The 5,116-nt window shown below is 37.3% G+C and overlaps 1 protein-coding gene across 1 annotated transcript; it reads left to right on the top strand.

Annotated features, from left to right (window-relative positions):
- The first annotated feature begins 1,481 nt into the window (after positions 1 to 1,481).
- On the top strand, positions 1,482 to 2,051 carry LOC140016166 (uncharacterized). Its single transcript, XM_072069598.1, has one exon. It carries the CDS (start codon positions 1,482 to 1,484, stop codon positions 2,049 to 2,051), a length of 570 nt encoding a protein of 189 aa, XP_071925699.1.
- Positions 2,052 to 5,116: the final 3,065 nt, after the last annotated feature.

The raw sequence follows: 5,116 nt of genomic DNA, 5'->3' as shown, positions 1-5,116 counted from the left end.
TTCCCCTTACCTTCTGTTCTGTGCTGAAGGCCTTTCTAACCTCCTAAATAATGCTATCAGAAACAATCAAATTACAGGAGTTAAAATTTCATGGCAGGGCCCCTATGTTTCTCATTTATTCTTTGTTGATGGTTCTCTAATCTTCTGTAAAGCTAATAGTAATGAAGCAGGACACAAAGAAAACAAGTTATGGAAAAGCTTCTGGACAACAAGTTAACATCAACAAATCAGCTGTCTTCTTCAGCAAAAATTCAAGTGAGAGAGAAAAGACTGAGGTGCTGCAGAAACTAGGAGAAATCCAACAGGTTTCGCAAGGGAAATACTTGGGCATACCATTAGTTGTTGGAAGGTCCAAAAATAGTGTGTTTAGGTTCATTAAAGAAAATATGATGTCAAGGATTCAGAACTGGAAAGGTAAACTACTGAGTAATACAAGGAAAGATGTGCTACTCAAATCGGTTGCTCTTGCACTCCCCTCTTATGCTATGTCAATATTTAGACTATCAAAGAGCCTCTGCAAAGAGTTAAGGGGATGATGGCTAGATTCTGGTAGGGAAATGACCAGGGGGAAAAAAGAATGCACTGGAAGAAATGGACTGATATAGCGGAAAGGAAAAAGAATGGGGGACTTGGGTTTAGGGATTTACTCTGCTTTAATGAAGCATTGTTAGCCAAACAAGCATGGAGGCTTCTCATTTGTCCCAACTTGTTGGTGAGCAAAGTAATGAAAAGCAAATATTTTCCTAAATCTAACATTTTTGAGTCCAAAGTAAAGGCGGGAGCTTCTTGGATATGGCAAAGCTTGCATAGCTCATTAGAGTTGCTAGAAAGTGGGGTTTGGAAGCAAGTGGGGGATGGTGCAACAGTGGATATCTAGGACAATAGATGGGTAGAATGCTTAAAGATTGGAAAAGTCACTTTTCCAAAACCAGTTGGAGGTCATATGACCAAGGTCTGCAATTTGATCAAGGGGAATCAATGGAACAAGGACCTCATCACAGCTTTGTTCTCAAAGGAGGAAGCAGAGGCAATTATGTTATTCCCTCAAAACTTATTTAAAAAAAAAAAAAGACAGATACAAATGGAGATAAACTGCAAATGGGTTCTACTCCACTAAATCTGGGTATGCGAGGGCTAAAGACAAAATCAAGGAGTTGACAGAGATGAATAGACCACAAGTAAACTCCAGCATAAACAAAGAAAGGTCCAAGGTATGGAATCAATTGTGGGGACTGAACATCAAACATAAAATCAAACACTTCTTGTGGAAATGTCTCCATTGCATCCTCCCAACTAACGAGGAAATTTTTAGAAGGACTGGCAAGGGGGATCTACTATGCAAGTGCTGTGGGGAAGAACAAGAAACAATTAAACAAGCCTTGCTTAAGTGCAAGGCTAGAGAGCGGGCATGGACAGCTTTTCCTATTTCATGGGACGACATCAGAGATCATAATTGGAACTTTTGGAAATGGTGGGAACAGATGCAGGAAGCTAGATCAAGGAATGATGGGATTAAACACATTGAAATCACAACTAACTTCCTCTGGCAAATCTGGAAGGCAAGGAATGAGTGGTGTTTTAACCAGGAATTGAAGGAGGGGCACCAAGTATCCAAAAAAGCTGTGGAGGAATGGATGGAATATGATGAGGCTATAAGAGATGTTAAGATGGCCAATGAAGAGAATTCTCAGCCAGAAAACAAACATCGAATGCTAGTTGGACTGATGGAACAACATAGCAATATAATGTACACGGATGCTGGAATGAACCAAGGCAAAGCTAAAGCAGGAGTTGGGATTATTACTAAAGCTAACAATGGCAGGATTCTTGTAACATTGTCCATCCCACATCCTGGAGCTAAAGATACTGCAGAAATGGAGGCTATAGCCATTCGAACAGCCTTGGGCAAGGCTATAGAGGAAAACATGGCATCCTTATTGATTCTTTCTGACTGCAAAGCTGTTGTGAATAGACTCAATACAGGATGTCAAGGCCTAACCTCAATGGACATGCTAATTAAAGACATCAGACAGCTAAGTCAGTCCTGTTAGAAATGCACTTTCTTTCACATTAGGAGAGAAATGAACATGTGTAGCCATGGTTTAGCTAAGTTAGCTATTAACTTGATTCAAGAAACTAGGTGGAAGCAATCCTTCCTTGTGTGGCTTAATAGAGAGGCCCATAATGACTTCCTGGCAGTTGTTAGTCTTTTGTAAATCTGTTGTGCAGATATAACCGTAACTTATTACATATATATACAGTTGACATTTGACAAAAAAAGAAAGAAACAGGGACAATAATTCAATTGGCTGATCGTACATTTGGTTATCCAAATGGAGTAGTTGAGGATGTTTAGTGTAAGCAAATGGATTAATTTTTCCTGTTGATTTTTATGTGCTTTGCATGGATGATAGAAGTGCTCCAAATCCATCACCCATTATATTAGGAAGGCCATTCTTGAGTACTGCCCAAACTAAGATTGATGTTAGTAAGGGTGCTCTCACAATGGAATTGACGGAGAAATAGTCCATTTTAATATTTTTGATACAATGAAACATTCTGTTAACTCTCATTTTGTGTTTGCTATTCATGCTACTAATTTCTCTATGCAAGAATTTTCTGAGTTTGATTGTAGGAGCAAATTCAAAATTGTTGCGAACAAGTATCATGGAATGAAAACAACTTATGAGATGAAAATGAGTAGAAAATTAAGAAAGATGGTTGCACTCAATGGCTATCTAGACCCCGGAGGAATACCACCAATTGCAAGAAAATTTGAATTATATCCAGATTAAGGAGTGGTATTTAACGTCTAGCCAAAGACATTAAAGAAAGGCACTGTTTGGAAGGCAATCCAAGACTCTTTGTTTTAGTTTTCTTATATTTCTGGAGTTTTTGTTAAGTGTTAGTTGCATTTAGTGGTTTGTTATTGTTGTGGTAGGGAGCTGACAGTTAGACGTGCCCACACCAAGTGGTTACGCCTAAGAAAGAAAGTTTTAATTTGACGGACAAAAGACTACCCAGTAGTTAGGCGTGCCCACACTAAGTGGTCACATTTAAGGAAGGGCAATTCACGTCTGCGGGCAAAAACTCTACATTAGTTAGGCGTATCCACGCCGGGTGGTTACGCTTAAGGAACTCAATTTTTAAATATTGGTCAGAAGACTCTCTAGTAGTTAGGTGTGCCCACGCCAGGTGGTCGCACTTAAGGATCTTAATTTCGAACGGTTGGTCAGAAAATTCGAAAGCAGTTAGGCGTGCTCATGCCTAACACGGGGGTTCAAAAAAAAAGAAAAAGGGTGAAAGGACAAAATTGCCCTCTCTTATTTTAAAAAAAAAGTTGCCATACTTTTTCTTCTTCCTTCTTTTTTCTTTCTTCTTCTTTCTTTTCTCCCTTTTCCCTGCTGCTGCCTTCACCTGCGTCGTACGCCGTCAGCCTTCACACGCATGCCGATCGAGCCCCTCATCGCAATCCCGAGTGCGCCGTTGTCGCACGTCGACCACCGCTCACGTCCATCCTGCTGCACCGCCCAACATTGCCACACATCCACACGCCGACGCCACCTTTGCCGCTGCCGCTGCTATTTCTTCGCCACTCTTTCCTCCCGAGCTTTAGTCCATTTTTACCTTCTTCCGTGTTCAGGGAAGTGTCGTTGCCCCATTACTTCTATTCTTATTCTTTATTGCTTACATTGGAGACAATGTAAGGTTTCGATGTAGGGAAGGGTTAGCTATGTTTTTAGTTGTTCATTTTACATTTTCTTTTCTTTAGTAGTTCTTTGTCTTAAACAATGATGAATGCAATTGAGATACGAGTATGATTAGTAAGTTCATGCCATGGGGTTTTCTACTTTTCTTGATGATGAATTAATTGATGAATATGCTGAACTTGATATAATTTTGACCACTTGTGAGATTTGTGGGCTTATTTTTTTCGTTTGTTTAGTAGTTATTGCACATGGTTTGTCATTCTAGAACTTGTTTGGTTATGCATGTCAAGACCACATTTTAATGAATTTGATGCATTAAAATGATGAGGACACCTAGGATTGAAGCATTTTTTGACTTGCTTAAAAACCTACCTTTATTTTATCTACCTTTAGTGAGTCAAGGTGAGCCTTTAACCCTCTTTCTTCGTTTGATACCCTAATTGTTAGCCGAAAAACCTTCTTTTTAGACTTTCTCTTTGTACCTTGAGTTAAAAAAATGTTTCGATTTCATTGCATGGGAGTTTGGGATATTATTTGACAGTGTTGAAGATATGTAATTATAGAAAGATTTGATATTGTAAATATTAGGAAAGATTAGATTTGATTTGTTTTATTATAGTATCAAATATTAATTAGATAATAGATTGATTTAGACTAGCATGATTTTAGGATCTAAATTAAGTTACACTTGTGTATATATATATTTGTACATTGTGTAGTCCAAAAATATGAATAAGAGTATTTTCTCTCACTTTTTTTAGTTTTCATGGTATCAGAGCTTTAGACTATGTTAATCAGTTTGTCTTTTGACGTGACCCTATTAAGTCACTTTTAGTTCTTTCTTGTGTAAATTATAATGGTAGATATGAAAGGTAGTAGTAAAGAGATGAAAACAGTAATTTTTGATGTTATTCCTACAACATCAAAAATTACTGAACATAAACTGAGTGGAAAATTTTTTTTGTTAAAATGAAATAAATTGTTTCTAATCATTGTAACATTACCTAAACAAGTTGTAACTCCTTATTAATTACTTGTCCAAATTCACAATATAAGTGTGATAAATTTAGTAGCTATATCTACTGATACAAATAGTTGACATTATCTTACAATCAGTTCAGACAATGTTACATTCATTCCTTGTCCACTTTCTACAATTTGCAAATTCAATCAATATGAATATGAATAATATTTAATAATTTGTAACAATTTTATAATTCTCTCTAAATTCTATACAGTTGATTTACCGATGCCTCAAACAACAACTTTGGCCAACATGTACATAGTGGCCGAACTCCATTCTCATCAGATTGTTATTGATGAGTCAATTTCTAGTTCATCATGCTGACTCATGGTTGTATATTATGCATATTTTCTACTACTGTAAATATGGTTAGACTCAGCAT

Source organism: Coffea arabica, chromosome 10c (genome assembly GCF_036785885.1).
Source record: "Coffea arabica cultivar ET-39 chromosome 10c, Coffea Arabica ET-39 HiFi, whole genome shotgun sequence".
Lineage (NCBI taxonomy): Eukaryota > Viridiplantae > Streptophyta > Magnoliopsida > Gentianales > Rubiaceae > Coffea > Coffea arabica.
This window is presented reverse-complemented; position numbering and strand designations above follow the sequence as displayed.